Below are 23,565 nucleotides of genomic sequence, written 5' to 3'. Positions count from 1 at the left end.
TCTTGGGGGATTGGGAGGTGCAGTGGTGACCAGAGTCCCCAGGAGGCCCCGGCAGAGGCGCCAGCACCAGCCCCAGAGGAGGCCCCAGCTCTGGCCCGGGCGAAGGCCTCCGCCCCAGAGGAGCCCCCAGCTCCAGCCCCAACGGAGACCTCAGTGCCAGCTTTGGTTCCAGCGGAAGCCCCAACAGAGGCCTCAGCCCCAGAGGAGGCCCCAGCTCCAGCCTCAGTGGAGGCCCCGGCACCAGCTGAGGCCCCCGCCCAGTACCCAAGCGAGCACCTGATCCAGTCCACCTCAGAGGAGAACCAGATCCCCTCGCACCTGCCCGCCTGCGCGTCGCTCCGGCACATTGCCAGCCTGCGGGGGAGCGCCATAGTCGAGTTCTTCCACAGCAGCATTGCGGAGGTAGTGGCCTGGGTGCTGGTCTTGCTGGCTGGCGCTGTGTGGAGAGAGAGGTAGCATAGTAGGTCCTGGAGACTGGGCAGTTTGTGTTGGGGTCAGCCTCAGCTTCTCTGACTTCTCTGTGCTGGCTTTTCCCCAGCGTCAGCTCTTCACAGCGGGAGGGCCTCGGTTGGGAGGTCCCGGGCTGCCTTTTCCTGGTCAGTTGTCCTATCCTCATTGCCCCCTGCGGCCATTCCGCTTCTTGGGCCCCCGGCACACCGCATTGCACATCCATCTCCCCTTCCTCACCTCTCTGCTTCCAAGTTTATTAATCTATTGACAAGAAGTGATGGCCTGCCCGAGTCTCCTCAGCCAAGGCTATGGGCACGCCAGCAGGGTGGTGGGTCTGAGGGGGGCCTGCCCGGAGGTCTGTTTCAGGCGCGGTCTGGAGAAGAGCTGCATGCTCTGCCCGGCCCTGCTCTCCCGCAGCCCTAACCCCGCCCCTTGTGTCCAGGTGGAGAACGAGGAGCTGAGGCACCTCATGTGGTCCTCGGTGGTGTTCTACCAGACCCCGGGGCTGGAGGTGACCGCCTGCATGCTGCTCTCCACCAAGGCCGTGTACTTCGTGCTGCACGACGGCCTCCGCCGCCACTTCTCCGAGCCGCTGCAGGGTAGGCACCGGGCCGCCGCCGCCGGGAGCCAGCTTGTGCCCGAGAGATGGGCCTGCTGTATGGCCTCAGCCAGCAGGGCCTCGGCTGCACTGGACTGAGGATCTCTTGGGGGTGTGGGTGAAACAGGCCTCCCCCCCCACTCTGTCATGAGGGACCTAGGGTCAGACGTGAAGGCGCCGAGCCAGGACCTGGGGAGCCCCTGGGCACTAGCCATGATAAGTGCTGGAGCAGCTCTGCCCCTCAGAACCCCAGTGGGGGCTCCTGGTGACTCCACTGAGTCGGGCACGGCTCAGATCGCCCATGAGGCCTCGTGTGTGTGTGTGGGGGGGGGGGGGGTGCTCACCAGCTGCCAGCCAAGGGGACCCATTTCTACTGGGCTCAGCTGTGCATGGCCCCTCATGCTCGCCTGGCACCCCCCTCCCCCCTTTCTCCATAGATTTCTGGCATCAGAAAAACACTGACTACAACAACAGTCCCTTCCACATCTCCCAGTGCTTTGTTTTAAAACTCAGTGACCTACAGGCAGTCAACGTTGGGCTTTTTGACCAGTATTTCCGGCTGACGGGTGAGTGACCACTGCTTTGTCCTATTTTAGCGAAGGCCGGTGTTACCAGTGGGCTCCCACCTCCCATCTTTGGGTGTGCTATCGCAGGCCGAGTCCTCCGCTCACAAGCCCCTTCACGGGAGCGGGAGGAAGCGGCTTCAGGAACTGCTGAGAGAGCAGAACTCACCGGCAGGGCGCAGGGCTGGAGGGACAGAGCAGCGAGTGCGGGGCAGTGCCGGAGGCAGGCGGAGTGGGCCCTGTGCTCCAGCAGGATGTTTCTGACTCACACTTCCTGAGGAGAGAAAACTAAGCTCTTTCCCCAATGCCTCTGTATCCCCTTCCAGAAAGCTGTCACAGCCCTTCCGGCCTGAGAAGTGGCCTTCTGTTCAGGCCCTATGATGCCTTCCCACGTGGGCCTTCCTGGCCCTGGCTGTGGTCTCCAGGTCCAGGCTGACCTGCTGGACTGGCCATCGCTCTAGCAGCGAGGACAGGGCTGGGAGCGGCTGCCGTACTGACCAGCCCTGCTCCCACAGGCTCCTCCCCGGTGCAGGTGGTGACATGCTTGACTCGGGACAGCTACCTGACGCACTGCTTCCTCCAGCACCTCATGGCCGTGCTCTCCTCGCTGGAACGCACGCCCTCGCCTGAGCCTGTGGACAAGGACTTCTACTCGGAGTTCGGGAACAAGACCACAGGTACCCGCCCAGCTCAGGCCGCGACAGGCCACTGGCCTCGCCAGCCCCGAGGGCACAGCTTGCCCGGAGCACTCTCTTCCCCTCTCTCTCTCTCTCTCTCTCTCTCTTCCTCACTCTCTCTCGCGTCCCGCTCAGCCAGCTAGGGTTTCCCAAGGCAGAGTCTCCATCCCAGCAAACCCCTACCCATCTGGTAGACACACCTGCTCTGGGATGCTGGCCTGTGGCTCTCCGCTGGGCACTGGGGCTTGGAGTGCCCCTGCCTGCCTCTGGGAGGCCTGTGGCCACTGACACTCCCATCGCACCACAGTTCCAGCTCCAGCCCGGTGGGCATCTCTCTCTGCAGGGAAGATGGAGAACTACGAGCTAGTCCACGCGAGCCGGGTCAAGTTCACCTACCCCAGTGAGGAGGAGGTTGGGGACCTGACGTTCACCGTGGCCCAGACGATGGCGGACCCGGGGAAGGCACCGGCCCTCAGCATCCTGCTGTATGTGCAGGCCTTCCAGGTGGGCACCCCGCCACCTGGGCGCTGCCGGGGCACACTGCGCCCCAAGACGCTCCTGCTCACCAGCGCCGAGATCTTCCTCCTGGACGAGGACTTTGTCCACTACCCGCTGCCCGAGTTTGCCAAAGAGCCGCCACAGCGGGACCGGTACCGGCTGGACGATGGCCGCCGTGTCCGGGACTTGGACCGCGTGCTCATGGGCTACCAGACCTACCCACAGGCTCTCACCCTGGTCTTTGACGACGTGCAAGGCCACGACCTCATGGGCAGCGTCGCCCTGGACCACTTCGGGGAGGTGCCAGATGGCCTAGCCAGAGCCGGCTCGGGCCGCGAGGTCCAGTGGCAGGTGTTTGTGCCCAGCGCCGAGAGCCGAGAGAAGCTCATCGCACTCCTGGCCCGCCAGTGGGAGGCCCTGTGCGGCCGGGAGCTGCCTGTTGAGCTCACTGGCTAGCCCAGGGCCCTTGGTGTCCAGCTCAGGCGTCCATTCAGTGTAGGGAAGCAGGTTTTTTGTTTTGTTTTGTTTTGTTTTTTTTAATGATTTCTCCTCCTTTTGGTACCTTCATTTGACTGTTCTCCCGTGGAATGTGAACATACGTGTTCAGTTGATTCTCTCTCATCCCGGGAGTGACAGAGCCGGCCCTCCGCGGCCTCCTGTGCCATCGGCCGCCCGTGGATCTGCTGCCTGCTCTGGTGGCGTGGCCAGGCACAGCAGTGTCATAGCTTCTGTCGTGGGACTTGTTAACACTGGTGTCGTGAGTCCTCTTTACTCCCTACACGTCTTTTTGTGAAATGTCAAGTCCAGTCTTGTTGATGATGTTGTTGTCGTCGTTTGCTGCTAATCATTGAGCTGGCAGCGTAGTGCACATTGCAAGTTCCCACCCTCTGCAGTTTCCTAAGTGAAGGCACCTTTCTCCTGGTCCAGACAAGCAGGAGGCCCGTGGGGGTGGCGTCCCCAGGCCTCGGGGCTGAGGGATGGGAGCAGGGACCTGGAGCTGCCAGCATCGAGTGTGGCTCCTGTTGCCTGTTTTCTCTGTTCCAATAAAGTGAGTGTGACACTGTCTGGGTCTTTATTTCAGAGTCACCTGGGGTTCCAGCGGGGCACTGGCCCAGGACATGCCTGAGGGAGAGAGGGTCCCCTAGAGACGCAGGACGGTGAGGTATTAGGGTAAAGGAAGGAGGGAGAAGAGGCAGGGGGATGATGGGCAAAGGGAGCGGCCTCCCCGGCCAGAGGCTGGGGCGGGGGGTGGGGAGGTAGGGGCGGTGTGAGGGGCCTATGGACAGGCCCATGCTGGGCTGTGGCTAAACCACGAGCCTCAGGTAAACGAGAGCGGAACCCCAGGGCACGGCCGGCACACAGGCTCCCTGCCCTCTGCCTTCTCCAGGTCTGGAATGTCTCACTGCCCCCCCCCACCCCCCCAAAGGCTGCAGCCTGTTGTCAGGGTAAGGCCTGGAGTCGGGACTTTACTGTGCAGCCTGCAGGGGGCAGGCCTGTGGGGAGCTGGCCCAGGTGGCATCATGGAGAGGAGGCCCGAGCCCATCTGTGTCTGCTCATGTCCTGACAGTGCGATGGCCTCAGGGAGCTGCTGAGGTAACACCTGGGACTTCTTTGGGACTCGGCCCCTGCGCCCCACTTTAACTCATTTCTGCCCCCTCCGGAGCAGGCCTGTAAGCCCACTTGCCTCCCCCTCTCATCTGGTCCAATCAGGAGCCTCAGGCCCCAAGGTGCAGGGCCATTTGGGGAGGATCAGGGAGGAGATAAGTGAGGAGCGGCCCGCCTGGCTCGCAGGCCTGCTTCTGCTGTTTTCCTTGGTGCCAGCTGGGGATCCTGGCCTAGAGGACCATCACCCTCAGGACGATAGGTGTTGGGGAGCCACTAAAGGGTCTCCCCACTGAACCTCTTCAGCCAGATCACACACCAGCCCAGTGGCCCCACCAGGTGGTGGGGGGAGTGCGAGCCTCTGAGGATGAGTAGGAGTCTGAAGATGAGGAGGAGGGGGAGGGCACAAGGCTTTCCCCAGTCAGGTCATTATCAGGCCACCTGCCTCTTTTATCTCGGTCCTCTGTACACAGGACAGTGACCCCAGAGGCAGGGGGCACCATTCCCAGGTGTAGCACATGGAGGTCTCGCTACCTGAACTACTGTCCCAGATTCCACAGCCCAACATGTTAACAGCTGACCAGCCTGGCCCAGTGAGGACTTGACCTACTGGGAGAGGCTGTGCAGTGTTGGGAGGCAGCAGTCATGGGATTTGATCTTCCTTAGACAAGTTACCTAGCCCCCTGGGCCTCAGTTTCCCCACCAGTAACAGGGATAATAAAAAGTGGCCACCGTCATTCATTTATTCCACAAATCTGTATTGAGCTTCTGCTGTGTAACCAACCAGACCCTGTCCCTGTTCTATAACGTTCCAGCAGGGGACAAAAAACAAAATAATCCAGGGTCAGCTGTGGCCAGTGCTACAAGGTGATGAAGGCTGGACTTTTACCTAAGACTGGACTTTGAGGTCATTCCCTGAGGGAAGATCTGGAGTGATAGGAGCAAGGCAGCTGCTTGACGTGGCTGGGACAGGGTGAGGGAGAGCTGCAGAGGTTAGGAGGCCAGCCTGGTGTGGACAGGTCTGCAGAGCAGAGCTCCTGAGCGGAGAACAGATGGATCAGGAGGCAGAGCAATGCAGAGGCTCCGAGAGAGAAGGGAGGTGTAGGTATAAGGTTGGGCTGGACTGGTTGGAGGGGTAGCTGGGGTGGGTGAGAGGAGGAGTGGTCCACTGTCTCCTTGACACAGAGCCTGGCAGGGTGCCTGAGGCCTGCTCTTGCCCTCAGCAGTTGGAAAGGTTGATACACACAAACCTGATTGAGGGACTGAATCCCCAGGCCCTCTGCAGACGCTTGGGGTGGAGAGCGGTGGGCATTTGCATTTGGATTTGTTTTGCAGCCTCTGATAGACCCCAGGTTCGTGGCTAATGGTGGACTTGGAGACTGTGGTGCCAGGAGAAGGTCCTGGGGCCAGGAAGCCCCAGCAAGGCCTAGGCCAACCATGCAGGGGTCAGTAGCCAGCACCTTCCCTTCCGCCTGCAGGCTGCTGATAGGCAGGAGGAAATCCTGGCGGGTTCCTGTGGGGGTGAGCTGGCGGGGCCTCGAGGCTGCTTTTAAAGCGAGTGCCCGCCCCCATCCCACTTGCCCGCCCTGTGCCTGCCTCCCGGAGCTCATTCCCCTCCCAGGCTGCCCCAGCTCCGTCCCGGACAGTGTGCCTGCCAGCCACCGCTGTCCATGGCAGGGCCCCGGGGCCTCCTCCTGCTCTGCCTCCTGGCCGTCCGCCTAGCGGGCTCCCGCATCGTCGGGGGGCAGAAGGTGAGTGTGAGCCAGCGGCAGGGGCTTAGGCAGGTGCTCAGGCCCGGCTGGCCAGTGGTGGGAGCGGGGAGGGAGTGGACATAGGTCGGGCACAGGTCTGGGGACACATGAGCAGCTGGTGCATGCCTGACCTTCTCTGAGCATCTCTTTAGGCTGAGCTGTGTGTGTGGTTGCTTGGGGTGGCAGCCTGCTCTGCCCTAACGGTGCCCAGCCAGCCTGCCGTGCGGTGTGGTTTGGTATGGTGTGGGCAGCCGCCCTAGGTCTTCCAAGCCTGAGGGCGAGAGGCACAGAGCCAGGCCTGTGTTCCTGCCCTCCAGCCTGGACTGAGGCCTGGAGATTAGAGCTGTGATTTCTAACCCTCGCAGGGCTGACCGAGAGGCTTGCGTGGCACAGATGTGTGTGGGCGCTGGGTATGCGTTGTGCGTGTGTGTGCCTGTCCCAAACCCAAGAGTGCCCGGGGGCAGGGCACGTCTACTGACCTCAGTTTATCTGGGTAAATGGCGGCTAACGATAACACCCTCACGCCTAGTAACGGCCGTTTTCTGAGCACACAGCCCTGGCGCACCCAGTACTATCCCCTCGAACTCTCCCCGCCCCCGGGCAGTGGGTCCTGTTCTCGACCCGAGGAAGCTAAAGCTCACGGATGATGCTCAGGTCAGTCCAGCTCGGCTGTGGCCCAGGCCGCCACCTGCAGCTCCCGCCTGCCGTGTGGGAGCAGCAGAGGGGTCCTGCTGTGGGGCCCTCAGGCCCACATGATCCCAGCCTCCAGGCTGCCCTGGCCCCCCAGGCCCCATAACAGGGACACTGTCCCCAACTGGAGTTTCTGAGAGAGCCTCTAAGTATGGAGAGAGTCACCTGGCTGGGGCCTGCCTCCAGGTGAGGGACCCTCCCCTGTAAGGCCAAGTTCATCTGGTCTCCGGGCAGCTGCTTCTGTCCCCGGGTCACTAACAGGCAGGCTGAGGTCGGGAGAGAGGAAGGGTTTACCAGGATCCCAGTGCCAGGCAGCATCAGGATGGTGACCCAGGCCCCTGCCACCTTTGGGCATTTTCTCTTGTGCTCCTCGTGGTTCCTGCGGGAAGAGGCAAGCTAATGGACCTCGCCAGGTTCAGGGCCAGGTCAGGGATGGGGACGGGCAGGTCTGAGGCTGGACAGGTGACGGTGATGGTGGACGAGCCAAGGGTTACAAGCTGTTCCTGCAGGTGGTGTCCTGCTCCCTCCCTGCCTCAGTTTCCCCATGTGCACAATGCAAGGGGATTTCAAAGCCTTGCTACCTCCTCACGTTCTGGGATCAGGGGTCAGTAAGGGGTTTCAGACGGGACTTTTTCCTGGTTGGAGACCCAGGGTTCTGACCACCTCTAAGCCTGCGTTCTGGGGCTGGGGCTGGCAGCGTAGTGCACATTGCAAGTTCCCACCCTCTGCAGTTTCCTAAGTGAAGGCACCTTTCTCCAGGGAAGAGGGACACAGCATTGCTGGTCTCCTCACGCACTGTCAGTCACTCAGCCCTCAGCATCCCGTGTCGTGTGAGACCCGCTATTAGGAAATATTAGGAAACTGAGGCTCTGAGGGGAAGGGATAACCGCTGGGTCACACAGCCAGTGAGCGGCGAGACCTGCCTCAAACACAGGCCGCTCAGGCAGGAGAGGCGTGGCAGGCAGGCTTCCTGGGGGAGGGGAGTCTGCACCTGTCCCTTCCGCAGTCTGTGACCACCACCCCCTCCCCCGTGCTGGGCGTGTGCTGGTGCTAATGGGGCCTGTGGTCCCCAGCGGAGTTTGAGGGGCATTGATCCAGGGCAGGGGAAGCAGGCTGGGGGTCCCTTCCTCTGAGGGACTTCAGTTCTGATCCCTGGACCCCCGCTTTGGGGGAATTTCTTCCAAATTCCCCCAATAGACTCAACACCTCGTGTCTCCTTCACTTCCCCAGCAGCGCCTCTCTGGGAAGCAGACATTGCAAAAATTAGTTCTGGATTTGGGCAGGGGGGGGGGCAGCACCCGCCTGGCTCTGGCAGATCCTGAGGTGCCCCCAGGAAAAAGGGAAAAAGGGAATCTGAGTCAGCACTCGGATGTGGTCCAGCCTCCCGCTGCCCGGCGGGACCAGCAGTGACAGTGAGACTGGGGCGGGGGCTGCGGATGCTCCTTCCAGGCCCCTTCGCAGGGGGACCGTGTGCCTGCCTGTGGGTCCCAGGAGGAGTGTGATTTCCCACAGATTTACAGTGGATGTCCTGTGATGAGTATCCACCAGCCCACAGGGCTCTGGCCGCCCCCTGTGCCCGCCCCCACCTGCCATGTGGGCAGAGTGAGGGCAGCGTGCTCTCATGGCCCAGAGCCACCCCCTCCAGGGCCAGCCACCGTTCCTCTCAGATCTGGTCCGTGGTGAGCACCGTGGCAGCAGCACCCTGCGGGCCATCCAGGTGGCCCTCCGGGAAGCCCGCTGCCTTCTGAGCCTTTGCCCTGAGCCAGCAACTGCCAGACCCTAGAGTTGCCCAACTTCCTAGCTGCTCCCTGGCTCAGCAAAGACCCAGCCTGGGGTGGGGAATGAGACCACACTCCGGCCCACAGCTTGGCCTGAGGCCGCTCGCAGCAACTTCCCTCTGCAGACCGCAGAGGCCTGAGCGGAAAAGGGCAAATCTCAGCGGCGGCGGAAGGCCGCTTCTCTTCTCCCTTCGAGAGGCCACGTCTTTAATGTGTTCTGGGAAAGAGATGGACCAGTGTGGTCAGCACTTTTTAGATGAAAACATCTTAGCCTTCCAGGCCATGCCCCAAGCCCCCCTTCACCAAGCACTTATGAGGGGAATGCAGGCAGATGCTGCAGATGGGGATCCCTGAGCTGGGGTGTTAGGAACTAAGTGGGGACCCCTAGGCCCCAAGCCACCTTCCTATGGCCCCTTCTCCCACTCACAGCCAAGAGTTTTGCTCCCGTCCCCTGAGGGTCAGTGCTGTCGGTTGTTGGGACTTAGTTGCTGCCGAGGCAGCCCAGGGAGGGGCTGCAGGCTTTCTTGTCACTCTCAGGAGACAGCCTCTTCCCCGACGCCCACCTGTTTTCCTCGCAGCAGCCAGAGAGCCCTTTAAAACACAAACTGAGCCTCAATGGCCTCGGCCAAGTCTCCTGCCTCCTTCAGGCCCTGCCTCAATCGTCACCTCCTCCAGGAAGCTGCCTGGGCCTGCAGCCTGGCTCCTCTCAGCGCCCTCACCGCCAGCATTGCCCACCTGACGATAGGCTGTGGACTGCTGGGTCCAGCCAGGGGGGCCGTGAGCCAGGCCCTGGGCCAGGGCTCCCAGAACATGACAGATGCCCTCACACGCCTGCCCACGAGAGCCAGCCTCTCAGGTCTGGGCAGGCTCCTGGCTCCTGGGTCCTTGGGGCTTGCGGAGGGTCATTTGGCAACAGGTGTAGATATGCTCGGGGCCACGTCATTGACTGTTTTATTTTTAAACGAGAGGTGAGACTTGGCACCAGGTGGAGAGTCCGGGTTCTAATCCCCGATTTGCATGCTGTCACTGGGCAGCTCTGAGCAAGGCCACGTGCTGACTGGGGCTTCAGTTTCCGCGTCTGAATGGGTTGAGGTGGAACAAAGTGGCTGGATTCTCTTGGTGTCGGAAGTGCAGACTCAGACTTCTGGGCGTGCTTGCTGGGCCCCGGGCAAAGGTATGCGGCTGTGGACATAGGGACATAGCCTGGCAGTCACAGCCCACGACAGGCAGCTTTCCCCGTGTCTCAGGGCCTTCCCTGTCCTCATCGCATCCCCACTAAGCAGGTGGGAAACCGAGGCCCGGAGAGAGATGCCAGGCCCTGCCTGGTCAGGACAGAGCGAGGCCGGTCCAGGGTCCAGCCCCTCATTCCCCATCCCCCCCGTGGCCCAGGTGTGGTCCAGACGCTGCGACGTGAAGACCAGGTTTGTCACTCACAGCCCCTGCACCACGTGCACCGCCATCAGGAGGCGGGTGTGCCCCCCTGGCTGGCTTCGCGAGCTCCCGGAGAAGATCTCGCAGGACTGCCGGTGTGGACCCACCCCGCCCTTGCCCACTTCCAGGGGTGTCCTGTGGGGTGTCGGGGGGCAGGAGGGCCGGGCGGGCCTGGCAGGGTCTCACTCCCTACACCTTTACTGGTCCTCCAGTGGAGAAGCTAGAAGAACAGCAAGAGGGCGGGGGCAGGTGGTGGTTATGGAGTATCTGTGTGCCAGGCCCTGTGCTCACTCTGGGCCCGGCACAGAGACGGCAGGTGGAGTAGGAACGCTGCGACAGACAACAGGCTGGGGTGGGGGCTGCAGGGTGGAAGCCCTGCCCACCTCCCTGCCTACTGCCCTGCCCACCTCCCTGCCTACTGCCCTACCTACTGCCCTGCCCACCTCCCTGCCTACTGCCCTGCCCACCTCCCTGCCTACTGCCCTGCCCACCTCCCTGCCTACTGCCCTACCTACTGCCCTGCCCACCTCCCTGCCTACTGCCCTGCCCACCTCCCTGCCTACTGCCCTACCTACTGCCCTGCCCACCTCCCTGCCTACTGCCCTGCCCACCTCCCTGCCTACTGCCCTACCTACTGCCCTGCCCACCTCCCTGCCTACTGCCCTGCCCACCTCCCTGCCTACTGCCCTGCCCACCTCCCTGCCCGTCCTTTATCCTCAGCTTCGAGATGCAGCTGGGGGGCTCTCTGGTGTCCATGAGCGGCTGCAGCGTGGGGTGCTGGATGGACGTGGTGCAGAAGGCCTGCTGCCCTGGCTACTGGGGGTCCCAGTGCTCTGGTATTGGGGGGCCCCAGTGCTCTGGTATTGGGGGGTCCCAGTGCTCTGGTATTGGGGGCCCCAGTGCTCTGGTATTGGGGGGCCCCAGTGCTCTGGTATTGGGGGTCCCAGTGCTCTGGGATTGGGGGGTCCCAGTGCTCTGGGATTGGGGGGTCCCAGTGCTCTGGGATTGGGGGTCTCAGTGCTCTGGGATTGGGGGGTCCCAGTGCTCTGGGATTGGGGGGTCCCAGTGCTGTGGTACAGCAGGGACCCCCCCACTTAGTTCCTAACACCCCAGCCCTGGGCTCCCCATCTGCAGCATCTGCCTGCATTCCCCTCCACCTTGTTCACTTACTGGACACTCACTGAGCCCACACAGCTGGCTGGCTGCCTGACTGGCTGCCTAGGGGAGGGCCCACCAAGAGCTGCTGGGGTCGGGGATGCATCTAGAGTCCTTAGACCAGAGCTGAATTATTGGGGTGGGGTCCACAGAGTGCCCCGGGGGGGCAGAGACCCCGTGCAACGGCCACGGCACCTGCCTGGATGGCATGGACAGGAACGGGACCTGCGTGTGCCAGGTGAGAGTCGGGCAGGCGGGTGGGGACAGGGAAGGGGCCGCGCTGACTGGGTGTGCTCCTCCACCAGGAAGGCTTCAGCGGCTCCGCCTGCCAGGAGTGCCGACCCAACCTGTTCGGGCCTGCCTGTCAGTCAGGTGCGCTCTGGAGGGAGGGCCGGCCAGTGTCCCCCTGGGGGCCCGTGGAGACCCAGCTGTCCAACCAGCCCCTCAGCCTCTCTCCCAGCCCCTCAGCCTCTCTCCCAGCCCCTCAGCCTCTCTCCCAGCCCCTCAGCCTCTCTCCCAGCCCCTCAGCCTCTCTCCCAGCCCCTCAGCCTCTCTCCCAGCCCCTCAGCCACTCTCCCAGCCCCTCAGCCTCTTGCTTCCCCTCTAGGGACTCAGACTGGTCCATCACACCCCCAGCCCTTGCACAGGCCCTTGGGGCCGCTTGGAGGGCCTTCTGAAGGCCCCTGGGCTCCTGCCACCCCTGCAGTCCTCCCTCACAGCCTGCACTCGAGGCGGTGCCTGTTGAATTCTGGAAATGCAGAGGGCAGGGACGCGGTGTCCCGTGTGCCCCTGGGTGAGGCTAGGGTCCCACCTGTCCCTGGGTGTTCTTCCCAGTGTGCCGCTGTGAGCACGGCGTGTGCAGAGACGGGCCGCTCGGGGACGGGAGCTGCCTGTGCTTTGCTGGATACACCGGACCCCACTGCGACCAAGGTGAGCAGCGCTGCGTGCGGGGACGGCCTGGGCAGCGGGGCCTTGGTGGCCACAGCGGGAGGGGTCGCCTGGGTGACAGAGGAAGCCGGAACCTCAGCAGGAGCTCTTTCCGCACCCTGATTTCTTTCTAAGCACACAGCTGGTCAGGGGGAGAGGGAGGGCTCCTCTGAGGCTCAGAGAGGGCAAGGCGCTGGCCAGAGCCCCCACAGCAGTTTGGGCAGAGCACCTCTGCTCCTGTATTCCGTTCCACCCTGGGGCTCCGGCCCCCGCAATACCCTCCCCTCTCCACTCAGAGGTGCCCGCGTGCAAGACCCTGCACTGTCCCCGCAACTTCCAGTGCTCTGCAGAGGCCCCCGGCTGCAGGTGCCTGCCTCCCTATACCCAGCAGGGCAGCGAATGCCAAGGTAAGCCTGGGACCGGGGGCAGGATTTGCCGGCCCTGGGAGGACGGCCCCGAGGGAGGCGGAGGGGGCTTGTCCCCAGAGCCTGGGTCAGCCTGCTCACCCCCTCTTTGAGCCAGCCCTCTGGAAGCCGAGGAGGAGACAGGCTCCCGGGAGCTAAGCACACTTGGGCTTTCTCTCTGCCCTGCAGCCCCGGACCCCTGCCAGCCATCGCCCTGTTCCCCGCTGGCCCAGTGCTCAGCGAGCCCCACCGGGCAGGCGCAGTGCCGCTGCCCCGAGAACTACTATGGCGACGGGACGGTGTGCCTGCCCCGGGACCCGTGCGGCACCGATAACGGCGGCTGCCCCAGCAACTCCACCTTATGTCTGTACGCGGGGCCTGGCAAGGTGAGCCCCCCCCGCCCGCCCACCCGCACCCTGGCCGGGGGGCCCTGGGGAGATCCGGGCCTCTGGGCGCCTCAGTGCCCCGCTTGTGCAGTGGGAAGAGAATGACACCCTCTTCTCGGAGGCCGGTGTTGGGGACCGAGCAGCAGAGCTCGGTGGGGGTGGCCGATGCCAGCAGTCCTCACAGACATGATGTCCCCCTCCTGGCCCTGCCCAGGCCTCCTGCACGTGCAAGCCAGGCTTTATCAGCACCAACGGCAATGCCTCTGCAGGCTGCTTTGCCCACTGTTCCCCCTTCACCTGTGACCGGTCAGCTACCTGCCAGGTGGCCCCTGATGGAAAGACCAGGTGGGCACAGGGGCCGAGGGGTGGGCACCCGGGGCAGGGCAGAGAGGGTGGGCTGGGCGGGGGGAGGTGTGCACCCTCGGCTCAAAGCCCTGTGGAGACAGGTGGGGGTGGGACAGGTCCCCCCCGGACCCACGTTCCGCCCTAATCCGTTCTCTGCCCCCCAGCTGTGTGTGCAAGGAGGACCAGGTGGGGGATGGGCGATCCTGCTACGGACACCTGCTCCACGAGGTGCAGAGGGCCAGTGTCAGCCCGACAAGGATCCTGGGCCTGAGAACCGCGATCGCCATGCTGGGTGTGTGGCCTCGCCCCTGAGCCAGCTCTGCCGCAGGCGGACGCTGCAGACATACTGTGGAAGCAGTGTCTGTGGAGGGTGCGCGGTGGAGGAGGGAGCTCGTCCCCCAGACCCTGAGGCCCACATCTACCCTAGACCTGGACCCAGAGCCCCCTAGCACAGCTCTCCCAAACCAAGGACTGCTGCCTTAGAGCAGTGGTCGGCAAACGCATTAGTCCGCAGAGCCAAATATCAACAGGACAGCGATTGAAATTTCTTTGGAGAGCCACATTTTTTAAACTGAAGCTCCTTCTAAGGCCACTTCTTCAAAATAGACTCGCCCAGGCCATGGTATTTTGTGGAAGAGCCACACTCAAGGGGCCAAAGAGCCGCACGTGGCTCGCGAGCCGAAGTTTGCCGAGCACGGCTTTAGGGTCTCCCTAGACCCGGTCTGACGCCCCCTCTCTGGTCCCCCAGATGAGGGCTGCCGGGGCATCCTCACCACCTCCGGCCCCTTCACCGTGCTGGTGCCGGCCCTCTCCTCCAGGATCTCCTGGACCATCAACGTGAGTCCCTCCCCGCCGAGGAGCTGGCTGCGCCCTGCCTCCTCCTGGACCCTGCCCCAGGCCTCTACCCTCCGGGGAACGGAGGCCTGGGAGGCACTCATCCCCTCTGCGGCTCGAGCAGGGGGGCGTGAAGAGGCCCACCTGCCCCAGGCCCGCGAGGCACTCGATGCCCTTGTGCCCGCAGGCATCCTATGCCCAGCAGCTGTGCAGACAGCACATCATCCCTGGGCAGCACATGCTGGAGGACTTGACCCAGCAGCAGACACGCAGGTGGTGGTCCCTGGCTGGGCAGGAGATCACCGTCACGTTCCACCGCTTCATGGTGAGGAGGGGGGGCTGGGGACAGAGGAGCCGCAGGGGCAGGGGCAGGGACCTCGCTCCGGCGAAGGCGTGGAGGTGGGACAGAGCCGGGCCGGGGGCCTGGCGTGCGGAACCTAAGCCGGAGGTCTCATTTCCCGGCAGAAATACACCTACAAATACAAAGACCTGCCCCAGCAGACCATTACCGTCCAGAAGGCCAACTTCCCGGCAGCGAACGGCGTCTTCCACGTGGTCACCGTCCTGCGGTGGCAGCCCCCGCCCACGCTCCCGACGGACCCCACGGTCAGCCGTGTCTCCTCGCTCCCGCCCTCGCCCCCGGGTGGCCTCGGACGCCCACAGGATTTAGAGGGGGGGTTCTGGGCAGGGCGGGAGCTGCCTCGAGCTGAAGCAGCCTCACCGATGACCCCTGATGCTTGCTCCTTCCCACAGAAAACCGTTGGCCAGATCCTTGCCTCCACGGAAGCCTTCAGCCGGTTTGAAACCATCCTGGAGGTAAGTTCCGGGGAAAGTGCTAGCCTGTGTGACCTTCCGGGCCGGGACCCCTTGTTCCCCGGAGCCTGCCGCCCAGTGACGGGGGGTTCTGCGGTGGCACAGGCCTTGGCCCAGGCCCCCGGCCCAGCACTTGCCCGGCCCGGCCTGAGGTTCTGCGGGACCCTCTGCGGATGCCTTACCACAGGGGTCCTCAAACTTTTTAAAGTGGGGGCCAGATCACGGTCCCTCAGAGAGCTGGAGGGCCGGACTATATGAACTATTAATCCCTACTGTAACACCTCGGCTGCACTCACTGCCCAAAAAACCTGGCGGGCCGGATCAGACTCCTCTGCGGGCCGCATGTGGCCCGCGGGCCGTAGTTTGAAGACCCCTGCCTTACCACGTATTCCTGGCGGGGTTCCCAGGCGGGGCTCGGAGGCGGGGGCTGGCCACAGAGCCTCCCTGAGTCCCCCTCCCCCACCACAGAACTGTGGGCTGCCCTCCATCCTGGACGGGCCCGGGCCCTTCACAGTCTTTGCCCCGAGCAACGAGGCCGTGGACAGCTTGCGTGACGGCCGCCTGATCTACCTCTTCACAGCGGTAAGCCAGGCGGGGAGGAGGGGCCGGGGACACGGGGGGAGCGGGGGGGGCGGGGGGGACAGGAGGGCTTCCCTCTCCCCGACCAGGCCTCCAGCAGCCAGGCCCTCTGTCCCTCGCCAGGGTCTCTCCAAACTGCAGGAGCTGGTGAGGTACCACATCTACAACCGCGGCCAGGTGAGGGCCTTCCTCCCGGAGGACGGCCGGCTTGCACCCGGGTTTGTCTGTGGGCTCCGGCCTACCCAGGGCCCTTCCCCTTCCCCTGCCCTCTGGACGGCTCTGCACAGAGTGCGGTCACCGGGAGGCCCAGGCGTGCCCCACACTGTGTGGCTGGTGCCCGGCCTGAGGCGTCCTCTCCTCTGCCCCAGCTGACCGTCGAGAAGCTCATCTCCAAGGCTCGCGTCCTCACCATGGCGAACCAGGTCCTGGCCGTGAGCATCTCGGAGGAGGTGAGACCGGGAGCCCCGGGGACCAGTGGAGGGCTGGTGGGGAGCGGCCATTCGGCCTCTTCCAGACCTGCCTCTGTGCTCCACGCCTGTGGCCAGCGGGCCCCGGGGGAGGTCATGTGAGAGGCAGCACAGGCCAAATCCTGCTCCCGGTGCCCGGCAGGCCGGGAGGGCTCCGAGGAGGAGGAAGAAGAAGGGGAGGAGGAGGAGGAAGAGGAAGGGGAGGAGGAGGAGGAGGAGGAGGAGGAGGAGGAGGAGGAGGGAGAGCACATGGGTGGGGAGCTCCTTGGCAGAAACCCTGTGGTCAGGGCACTGAGGCTGGAGCAGGAAGCAGTGCCCAGGAGAAGGGAGGAGGGACAGCAGGGAGGTGGGGCTGAGGCTGCCAGGCTGGAGGCCTCACACACCCGGCTGCCACAGGGGCGCATCCTGCTGGGGCCCGAGGGCGTCCCGCTGCGGACGGTGGACGTGCCCGCTGCCAACGGCGTGATCCACTTGCTGGAGGGCATCCTGCTGCCCCCGACCATCCTGCCCATCCTGCCCAAGCACTGCAGCCAGGAGCAGCACAAGATCGTGATGGTGAGGCACGGTGCACAGCCCGCGTCGCTGAGACCCACTGCGGCTTGTGCTGGGGTCGCCCCCGGGGGTGGCTGATGGTGGCTCTGGGCCCGGCCACAGACCCACAGACCCGCCTGACTCGCCCGCATCCCCTGCTGCTCTGCATCCCTTTGAGACCTCTCCTGCGGAAGATGCAGCCTCCCGGCCCAGGCCCGCACGCACGCACGCACGCTAAGCTCCTTCCTACCGCGGGGCTTTGGTTCTTGTCTTCCCTCGGCCCACACGCCAGCTCCTGGCCCTCCTGCCGTTGCCCCTTTCTCAGACCCAGCTCCCGGCCCCATGGCCACTGTCCTAGGGCATGCTGAGCAAATAAACCAGGACTGACCGCTCTGCCCCCTCCCCGTTCCCTGCCCAGGGCTCCTGTGTGGACTGCCACGCCCCGAACACCAGCAGCACCTGCCCCCCTAACAGCGTGAAGCTGGTGAGCATCGCCTGGCCCGGCCCTGAGGGTGGGCTCCGAGCTGCCCGGGGGCAGGCGGGGGCAGGCGGGGGCAGGCGGGGGCCGGGGGGCTGGGAGGCGAGGCTGGACGTGAAGGTGCAGCACCCCTCAGCCCTGCCGAGGGTGGGAGCGCCGGGCCCAGGGCACTGAGGGCTCATGACCAAGGCCGCCCAACACCCGTACCTGCTGACCAGCTGTGCACGGCCCACCCCAGGACAGGTCCCCCGAGGAGTGTGTCTACACCCATGACCCCACTGGGCTCAACATCCTGAAGAAGGGCTGCGCCCACTACTGCAACCAGACCTTCCTGGTGAGCCTGGGCGGGCGCCCTGTCCCCGGGGACTGCCTTCCTCGGAGAGAGGTGCCATCTGAACGGTGCAAAGGGTGTCCCCGAAGGGCCTCCGTACCAGCAGCACCTGGGCCGGCGGGGGTGGCCTGGGGCAGACACGCTCCGTCTCTCACAGAAGCCGGACTGCTGCAAAGGGTTCTTCGGGCCTGACTGTGCGCAGTGTCCCGGGGGCTTCTCCAACCCCTGCTACGGCAAAGGCAACGTGAGTGCCGCCCGGGCTGGGGGGGCCGGGGGGGGGGGGAGGCTTCTCCAGGGCGGCGGGGACTGGCTGTGTGTCTGAGCCGAGCCGGCCCCGTGTGGTCTCAGGTGCCTCACCTCGAGGTGTGGAAGTGGAGTCATATATTTTGCTCCTTTGGTTAGAAATCATCACAGGGCAGCTTTTTAGATCTCCTCCCACGAAGTCTGTTTGTGAGGCGGTCTCTTCTGGGGGCTGTTTCTGCCCCTTTGTGACGTCGGGGTTGCCTTGCACCTGGCCGGGGAGGGCGGGGGCGCTGTCTCGAGGTTGGGCAGGCGTCATGGTGACGCCTCCAGGCCGGTGCCCCTGCGGGGGCCAGCTCCGGGCAGCACCGCGATCTGGAAGATGCAGGAGGAGGTCTCCCGGGGGAGCCCGTCAGCGGTGGGAGCAGGCGTTGGGGGCGATGTGGAGACCCTCCCGCGGCTGACCTGCTCCTGCCCGCCAGTGCAGCGACGGGGTCCTGGGCAACGGGGCCTGCCTCTGCTTCCCAGACTACAAGGGCGTCGCCTGCCACATCTGCTCCAACCCCAACAAGCATGGCGACCGGTGCCAGGAAGGTGGGTGGTCCTGGCCCAGCGGCCTGCCAGGGAGAGAGGGTTCTGTTGGGGCGGAGCTGGGCACCCAGGAAGGGGTCAGAGCCCAGGAGGAAGGGGTCAGCCCCAGGAGCGGGGGAGGGTTTGGGAGAAGCCGATGTCTCCTCCACCCAGGCCAGGAAGAGCACCGTGGTTTGATCTAAAGCAGTGTTTCCCAAACTTCTCTCATGATGAGAATCACCTGGTGGAGTTGTTAAAACACAGATTCCTGAATCCCAACTAAGAAGTGCTAAACTAGAATTTTTGGGAACATATAGGTAAAATTGTATACTTAACTAGTGCTCTAAGACAGATTTTATATACAGAGCACTAAGTTAGGTATGCAATTTTACCTATATGTTCTCAAAAATTCTAGTTTAGCACTTCTTAGTTGGGATTCAGGAATCTGTGTTTTAACAACTCCACCAGGTGATTCTCATCATGAGAGAAGTTTGGGAAACACTGATCTAGGATTTCAGTCAGAGGAGAGCTGGGTGGGGGATCTGGGGGTGGGGCAGCTCGAATGGGGTGACTGAAAGCAACAGGTGCCCCCCTCACTTCCTCTGGACTTGGAGAGCCCGCGTGCTGCCCCGTTCCCAGCACCCCCAACTGCATCGGGTCCCTGCCCGCCCCGCCCTGCCTCAGTTTCCCTGCTCCGTCTCCTCCCCGCAGATTGCGGCTGTGTCCATGGCCTGTGTGACAATCGGCCGGGCAGCGGAGGGGTGTGCCAGAGCGGCACCTGCGCCCCAGGCTTCAGCGGGCGCTTCTGCAACGAGTCCGCCGGGAGCTGCGAGTCCCCGGAGCAGACCCCGAGCTGCCACCGGCACGCCCGCTGTGTCAGCCAGGGCGGCATCGCCAGGTGCGGCTCCAGCTTCCTCTCTGCCCGACCACGACGTCACTGACGTCACTGACGTCTAGCCTCGCCCAGAGGTTCATGGAGGCCCCTCCCCTCCCCTCCCCCAGGTGCCTCTGCCTCGACGGCTTTGAGGGCGATGGCTTCTCCTGCGCACCCAGCAACCCCTGCTCCCGCCCCGACCGCGGCGGCTGCTCAGAGAACGTCAGTCTGTCTCCTCGTCCACTCCCCGAGCCCTGCTTCACCTGCCCTCTGCCCTCTGCCCTCTGCCCTGACTCCTTGATCCGTGGCTCTCACAGGCCGAGTGTGTCCCGGGGGCCCCGGGCACCCACAACTGCACGTGCCACAAAGGCTGGAGCGGGGACGGCCGTGTCTGCGTTGCCGTTGACGAGTGTGAGCTGGCCTCGCGAGGCGGCTGCCACGCCGACGCCCTCTGCAGCTACGTGGGCCCCGGGCAGGTGAGGCCCAGCAGGCCTGGGGCAGCACAGGAGGGCCGGGGACACCCGTTCCTCTCCCCACTCCCCCTCTGACTCCAGGAATGTCCACGCCAAGAGCTGGAGCTCAGGGTTCCAATCTCGGACACAAACGAGAACCAGTGCCGAAGGGCTGAGCTGTACGGTCTGGAAGCATCAGAGAGGGCTGGAAGCCATGAGAGGGCTCCGGGACTTTTTGTTGTGTTGTGTTTTTTTATAACGTTAGAGCAGGGGTCTTCAAACTACGGCCCGCGGGCCACATGCGGCCCGCAGAGGAGTCTGATCCTGCCCGCCAGGTTTTTTGGGCAGTGAGCGCAGCCGAGGTGTTACAGTAGGAATTAGTAGTTCATATAGTCCGGCCCTCCAGCTCTCTGAGGGACCGTGATCTGGCCCCCACTTTAAAAAAAGTTTGAGGACCCCTGCGTTAGAGCATATGGATTTAAAAAAAAAAATGTTTTTTTTATTGATTTCAGAGACAGGAAGGGAGAGGGAGAGAGAGAAACATCGGCTCTCTCCTGCACGCCCCCTACTGGGGATCGAACCCACAACCCAGGCATGTGTCCCAACCAGGAAGCAAACGTGTGGCCTCCTGGTGCAGGGGACAACGTCCAACCAACCGCACCACACAGGCCGGCCTGGCTCCGGAGTTCAATGGAAAGCGCGGGCCGGGGCCAGGCTAGGGAGCGTTTTTTCCAAACCAGAGGCTGTGACTCCCGCCTCTCAGGGATAACGAACTCTCAGCACCAAATCAGCGAGTTCTCTGCTCTAACTGGGCACTGGCAGTCTGCCCATCATTCCCTCATCGGTTTCCCACGCGTTACCAGCGCCTGTTCCATGCCAGTTCCCGTTCTAGACGTAGGCATTTGATGGACGTGACACCCCCAGATCTTTGCCCTCGTGGGCATGGCAATCTCAGACTCGTCACAGTGTCTCAGAGCAGGAGCTTCCACGTGAGGCGTCCGGGCTGATACGCTCGAGGACGAACCGGCGTTTAAGAGTTTCTAATCCGCCAACGGGGAGGCCAGGCCTGGCTGCCTCAGGATCAGCCTCTTCGTGGCCCAGGCCTGTGAGGGACCCCTGGACCCCTGCCCTCCCGCCCCCCGGGGCCTGAGCCACCAGCCCAGAGGCCTTCGCAGCGAGAGCTCAGATGGGCGTGAGCACTGAGCTCCGGACTCCACCGGGGGCGTCAGAGTTCAGGCAGAGGCCAGGCTCCCCGCGGTTACCTCCCTGCCGACGCCATCACTCCGGACCCATCCGAGAGCCAGTCTCCCCTCCAGGCCTCAGTCTCCCCGCCTGGAGCACAGCTCCCCCAGGCGGGGCTGGGAGAAGCTCCGGGCCCCCTAGAGGAGCTAAGGGGGTGCTCCTGGTGAGGTGCGGCCCTCTGCTCCCCTCTCCAGAGCCGGTGCACCTGCAAGCTGGGGTTTGCCGGGGACGGCTACTCGTGCAGCCCTATCGACCCCTGCCGGGCAGGCAACGGCGGCTGCCATGACCTGGTGAGAAGGCGTGGGGCCTGCGGGGGGTGGGTATGTGTCCTTCGGGTGGGCCTCGGCTGCAGCTCTCTGGGCGTCCCCTGTCTGGTCAAAACCAACATCTTCCTAAACCCCAAATCCAAACGGTGTCACCCTCTTGCCCACATGATAGAGCTTTCACTCTTTATTTCGGCCCAGCCTTTGCTACCCTGCTCTCTGCCCTGAACCCCACTGCCTCCCCCCCCCCGCCCCGCCCCATGGAGTCTCCCCTCCCTGTCCCCTATCTCGCTCGCTCCGAGGTATTCCGGAAGCTTCCCGGAGCCCCACCATTGGCCAGCGAGCTCCTTCCCTGAGGGCACGGGCCTCCTGGGCCTCCCCGGGCCTGGGCTTCCATGGCTCCTGTGTCCTGAGGGGAGGGTGATCTGAGCTGGCCAGGCACACCAGGAGCAATGCACCGGGCGCGGGAGGGGACAGGTGGTTGGAGGGGCAGATGGCAGGAGGATGGGTGACAAGGGTGGACAGAGAGATGGAGGATGGGTGCTGCCCAGCTTGCCATATGGGTGCTAAACGGAGGGCCGTGTTTCTCTCCCACCCCCACCCTCACCCCAGGCCACCTGCAAGGCAGTGGGGGGAGGCCAGCGGGTCTGCACATGCCCCCCTGGCTATGGGGGTGATGGCTTCAGCTGCTACGGAGACGTCTTCCGGGTGAGTGGCTCCCTGTGCCGGGGGAGGTGGGAAGGGGCCGTGCTAAGCCCCCTGGGCAGGGGGGAGGCTGGGGTTGTCCCTAAGCCCACGGCCTCAGCTCCTTCCGTCCCCTAGGAGTTGGAGGCACATGCCCACTTCTCTGTCTTCTACCAGTGGATCAAGGTAGGATAGGGCGGAGTGCTGGGTTGGGCTCAAATCCAGGAGGCCTCCTGGACATGGTGCCACAAACCATCTCCATAGTGGGGGGCAGGGGGGCCGGGGAGCAGGCGATCTCAGGGTGGGGGCCGCCTTCACCCGGCTCTCGTCCCTCTGCACACGGCACGCACAGAGAGCCGGCGTCACGCTTCCTGCCGACAGCCGAGTCACAGCCCTGGTGCCCTCGGAGGCTGCCCTCCGCGGGCTGAGCCCTGAGGACCAGGCGTTCTGGCTGCAGCCGAGGATGTTGCCACAGCTGGTCAGGTGGGCAGCCAGGGCCGGGCCCCAGGCGGGGAGGGGGCTTCTGTGTGAGACCCAGCCCCTCCTGAGGTTCTCTGCCTGGCATGTGTCCACCCCGGGGAGAGCCCAGTCCCAGAGGCTCTGCAGGGTACACCGCTCTGTTCCATGGCCCCCCCAACTCTCCCCTCAGGGCCCACTTCCTCCAGGGGGCCCTCTCTGAGGAGGCGCTGGCCCGCCTGGGCGGGCAGGAGGTGGCCACCCTGAGCCCCACCACACGCTGGGAGATTCGCAACATCAGCGGGGTACGTGGTGGACTCTGGGCGGGTGGGTGGGGGGGGCTGTGCGGGGCATGGGAGGGAACTTGAGTGACTGCAGGCTTCCTGGGCCAGGGACCCCCGGGGGTGAGATTAGGGTCCCCTCGCCCTGCCCAGGGGAGGCTCGGACAGTGGTGCTGGGCTGGGCAGTGTTTGGCCCAGCGGGGACTGCCCCGTCAGGGTTGTCTGTCCGTCTTGGTGTACACACCACCCCTCCTATTTGTATGGGCCCTGCTGAGGGTCCGTGTGCCCATCTGGTTACTCCTGAGTCTGAGGGGGCCTGGGCCAGGCTGAGGGCCACCCGTGGGTGCCTGTGTGCCCAGCAGCCTCTCTGTTGGTGCTGCACCCACTCTTGCGTGTCTGCCTGTGTCCGCTGTGGCTGAGCTCTGCCCGCTGCTTTCCAGAGAGTCTGGGTGCAGAATGCCAGCGTGGACGTGGCTGACCTCCTTGCCACCAACGGGGTCCTGCATGTCCTCAGCCAGGTATGGGGGAGGGGGGTGTGCTGGGGCCGCCCGGGCAGGCCGAGAGGCAGTGCCACGCTGACCGGCCCCGTGCTCTGTCTGTCTCAGGTCCTGCTGCCTCCCAGGAAGGACGTGCCGGCGGGGCCCGGCCTGCTGCAGCAGCTGGACTCGGTGCCCGCCTTCCGCCTCTTCCGGGAGCTGCTGCAGGTGAGGGCGAGAGGAGAGGGAGGTCACGGCCAGGGGTGCCGGCCCCTGGGGTCAGGACTGAGGGCGATGATGCCATGATGCCATTCCCTGACCCTGACCCTGACCCCATCCCTAGCACCACAGTCTGGTGCCGCAGATTGAGGCTGCCACCGCCTACACCATCTTCGTGCCCACAAACCACTCTCTGGAGGCCCAGGGCAACGGCAGCAGGCTGGTGAGGCCACTGGGACGGAGGTGGGGGTGGGAAGGGGAGGCAAAGGGGCACGGCCTGGGCCCTGGGTCGCCCTGAGCTCCTCCTTCCTCAGGATGCAGACACGGTGCGGCACCACGTGGTCCTGGGGGAGGCGCTGTCCTCGGAAGCCCTGCGGAGGGGGGGACACCGCAACTCCCTCCTGGGCCCCGCTCACTGGCTCGTCTTCTACAACCACAGCGGCCAGGTGTGTGGGGACAAGGAGACCTGGCCACCAGGCCCCTTCTCTCGGGAGCTCCTCCATCTGGGAGCCCCCATTCG

At 64.2% G+C, this 23,565-nt stretch overlaps 2 protein-coding genes across 9 annotated transcripts in view; both read left to right on the top strand.

Annotated features, from left to right (window-relative positions):
- The window catches only part of NISCH (nischarin), a 34,256-nt gene extending 30,407 nt beyond the window's left edge, over positions 1 to 3,849 (top strand). For 2 of the 4 annotated variants that reach the window (XM_084902937.1, XM_084902936.1), the window contains exons 17-21: positions 24 to 402; positions 893 to 1,049; positions 1,486 to 1,614; positions 2,127 to 2,288; positions 2,632 to 3,849. In XM_084902937.1, the coding sequence (XP_084759063.1) occupies positions 24 to 402; positions 893 to 1,049; positions 1,486 to 1,614; positions 2,127 to 2,288; positions 2,632 to 3,242 (1,438 nt within the window). In that variant the 3' untranslated portion in view covers positions 3,243 to 3,849. Of the gene's footprint in view, positions 1 to 23; positions 403 to 892; positions 1,050 to 1,485; positions 1,615 to 1,937; positions 2,100 to 2,126; positions 2,289 to 2,631 lie in introns of those variants that run through there. The other 2 variants (XM_084902938.1, XM_084902939.1) reach the window with 2 other exon arrangements.
- Positions 3,850 to 5,527: 1,678 nt separating this feature from the next.
- Positions 5,528 to 23,565, top strand: part of STAB1 (stabilin 1) — a 27,378-nt gene continuing 9,340 nt past the window's right edge. For 2 of the 5 annotated variants that reach the window (XR_014796709.1, XR_014796710.1), the window contains exons 1-34: positions 5,528 to 6,139; positions 9,997 to 10,133; positions 10,759 to 10,874; positions 11,346 to 11,431; positions 11,499 to 11,565; positions 12,028 to 12,123; positions 12,417 to 12,527; positions 12,714 to 12,910; positions 13,125 to 13,255; positions 13,420 to 13,547; positions 14,004 to 14,092; positions 14,277 to 14,414; positions 14,555 to 14,695; positions 14,843 to 14,905; positions 15,371 to 15,484; positions 15,605 to 15,658; positions 15,850 to 15,930; positions 16,345 to 16,503; positions 16,898 to 16,963; positions 17,196 to 17,291; positions 17,446 to 17,532; positions 18,011 to 18,122; positions 18,810 to 18,996; positions 19,101 to 19,194; positions 19,290 to 19,448; positions 20,861 to 20,956; positions 21,542 to 21,637; positions 21,752 to 21,799; positions 21,966 to 22,096; positions 22,263 to 22,374; positions 22,791 to 22,868; positions 22,956 to 23,054; positions 23,170 to 23,268; positions 23,360 to 23,491. Coding sequence is in view for 2 of the 5 variants with exons in the window: in XM_084903133.1 (XP_084759259.1) it covers positions 6,059 to 6,139; positions 9,997 to 10,133; positions 10,759 to 10,874; positions 11,346 to 11,431; positions 11,499 to 11,565; positions 12,028 to 12,123; positions 12,417 to 12,527; positions 12,714 to 12,910; positions 13,125 to 13,255; positions 13,420 to 13,547; positions 14,004 to 14,092; positions 14,277 to 14,414; positions 14,555 to 14,695; positions 14,843 to 14,905; positions 15,371 to 15,484; positions 15,605 to 15,658; positions 15,850 to 15,930; positions 16,345 to 16,503; positions 16,898 to 16,963; positions 17,196 to 17,291; positions 17,446 to 17,532; positions 18,011 to 18,122; positions 18,810 to 18,996; positions 19,101 to 19,194; positions 19,290 to 19,448; positions 20,861 to 20,956; positions 21,542 to 21,637; positions 21,752 to 21,799; positions 21,966 to 22,096; positions 22,263 to 22,374; positions 22,791 to 22,868; positions 22,956 to 23,054; positions 23,170 to 23,268; positions 23,360 to 23,491 (3,681 nt within the window). In the remaining 3 variants the exon portion in view is untranslated. The remainder of the gene's footprint in view (positions 6,140 to 9,996; positions 10,134 to 10,758; positions 10,875 to 11,345; positions 11,432 to 11,498; positions 11,566 to 12,027; positions 12,124 to 12,416; positions 12,528 to 12,713; positions 12,911 to 13,124; positions 13,256 to 13,419; positions 13,548 to 14,003; positions 14,093 to 14,276; positions 14,415 to 14,554; positions 14,696 to 14,842; positions 14,906 to 15,370; positions 15,485 to 15,604; positions 15,659 to 15,849; positions 15,931 to 16,344; positions 16,504 to 16,897; positions 16,964 to 17,195; positions 17,292 to 17,445; positions 17,533 to 18,010; positions 18,123 to 18,809; positions 18,997 to 19,100; positions 19,195 to 19,289; positions 19,449 to 20,860; positions 20,957 to 21,541; positions 21,638 to 21,751; positions 21,800 to 21,965; positions 22,097 to 22,262; positions 22,375 to 22,790; positions 22,869 to 22,955; positions 23,055 to 23,169; positions 23,269 to 23,359; positions 23,492 to 23,565) is intronic. The other 3 variants (XM_084903133.1, XM_084903132.1, XR_014796711.1) reach the window with 2 other exon arrangements.

Source organism: Pipistrellus hanaki (genome assembly GCF_964339955.1).
Source record: "Pipistrellus hanaki genome assembly, chromosome: 13".
Taxonomy (NCBI): domain Eukaryota; kingdom Metazoa; phylum Chordata; class Mammalia; order Chiroptera; family Vespertilionidae; genus Pipistrellus; species Pipistrellus hanaki.
The sequence above is the reverse complement of the archived record's forward strand: the minus strand, read 5'-3'. Positions and strand labels throughout refer to the sequence as shown.